We start from the raw sequence: 1469 nt of genomic DNA on the forward strand, positions 1-1469 counted from the left end.
AGCGCAAATTAATTCTCAAAAAAAGTTTATCGCTTCTGTCTGTTTTGGGGGAAACCCTGAGCTCTACTTCTTTACTATATGGACGAAGGGGCCAGGGGAGCGGAGAGTACTAAGGAAATCAGCACATTTGGTTTTAACGACTATGTTCCCCGGCATTTTTTTCTCGTAACAACAGAGAATATGCTCCACTGCTGGCATATCTTCTCCTTTGGATGTTTTCATTTTTTATTTTATTTTTGAGTCCAACCAGCTCGTTATTGTTGCTTTTTAATGTGCATTTGCTGTCGCCGGTGGGGCGGTTGGTGGTTGGGCTGTGCTATTTGGTCGCCATTTGAACATTTCAGCACTACAAAACGTCACGAGGCGAGACGCCAATATTCCTTTCAAGGGGTATGTTTGAATTTCAAAAACTTCCGACTCGAGATTCTATCCAAATATAAACAGATTTTCATTTTGGTGTTGTCGAGGACTTAGATTATGATAGAATTCATCGTAATATTTCTTGATTTAATTTCATATGCATATCCATTCGCATTCATAAGGCAATCAATCTTCGGCTTTCCTTCGGCTGGCACACATTTCTCCTCCTTTTCCCTGTGTGGTGATGGCACTGTCCTGTGAATTCAAGCAGCTGAGCAGCTCTTGAAATATGCAGACAGATGAGCCGGCAACAGTCATCACCCACAGCAGCAACAATGGCGGTGCGATGATGGCAAACTGTTATTATGCAAACAAATTACATGGCGGATATTTCACTGAGGGAAAGTTAATGCTTTGAGTTCCAGAAAAAACATTGGCTCAAGGAATTTTACTCCTATAAGCTAAACGAATTCTTAAATTTATATGTGGTTGTAACATTCAGCATTATGGTTCTAAAAATGTTTTTAGATTGACCTGTGGTTCTATAAATTTAAAAATTAAAACAAATTTAATACATATGTATAAAAAATGAAAGTTTTTGTGCTTCTAAAGGTTCTCAAGGTTATGGTTAGATATAATATTTATTTAATGTTCTAGTTTTTTGATAACTTCTAACATTCAAGCAACTACTAGAAAACCTTTCTAAAAGCTTATAAAATATATATAAAAAAGCTCTAAAGATTTGCTAGAATATTAAGTGCTTGGTTTTAAAAACTAGCACTACTGTAGATAAATTTTTTTTCAGTGCCTGCAAGCATTTATAGATCTCAACTAGAATATTCTTGCGTTCTTTTGCGTATTTGAGCAGTTATTATTTGGCCATTTCGGCGGATGCTCCGACTTCGTTTATTGCCCAATGTAATTAAAATATCCAATTAGTGCGTAAAGCGATCTGCATATATGAATGCATGGATGTGCGCTCTAGTGGCCAGGAATTTTATGAGCTCCGGCTCCTGTTGGCTACATAACTAATGACCGAGAGGACAACCCCGAGTTCGGCCGGCAACATAAATTTCCTTTTGGGGAAAATTAATAAAAATGATTGCAGT

At 37.3% G+C, this 1469-nt stretch overlaps 1 protein-coding gene across 1 annotated transcript; it reads left to right on the forward strand.

Annotated features, from left to right (window-relative positions):
* Positions 1–649: 649 nt before the first annotated feature.
* Positions 650–893, forward strand: LOC108149223. The gene is made up of 2 exons (XM_017276654.1): positions 650–765; positions 863–893. The coding sequence occupies exons 1-2, from the start codon at positions 650–652 to the stop codon at positions 891–893; spliced, it is 147 nt and encodes a 48-aa protein (XP_017132143.1).
* The last annotated feature ends 576 nt before the right edge of the window (positions 894–1469 follow it).

The sequence above is a fragment of the Drosophila elegans genome, unplaced genomic scaffold (genome assembly GCF_018152505.1).
Source record: "Drosophila elegans isolate 14027-0461.03 unplaced genomic scaffold, ASM1815250v1 contig_814, whole genome shotgun sequence".
NCBI lineage: Eukaryota > Metazoa > Arthropoda > Insecta > Diptera > Drosophilidae > Drosophila > Drosophila elegans.

Bases quoted from the DNA above. Each gene is read 5' to 3' on its own strand.
- LOC108149223 (XM_017276654.1), top strand. From the start codon at position 650: ATGCAGACAGATGAGCCGGCAACAGTCATCACCCACAGCAGCAACAAT. The intron at 766-862 runs GTTAATGCTTTG...TGTAACATTCAG, and splicing joins GGATATTTCACTGAGGGAAA to CATTATGGTTCTAAAAATGT.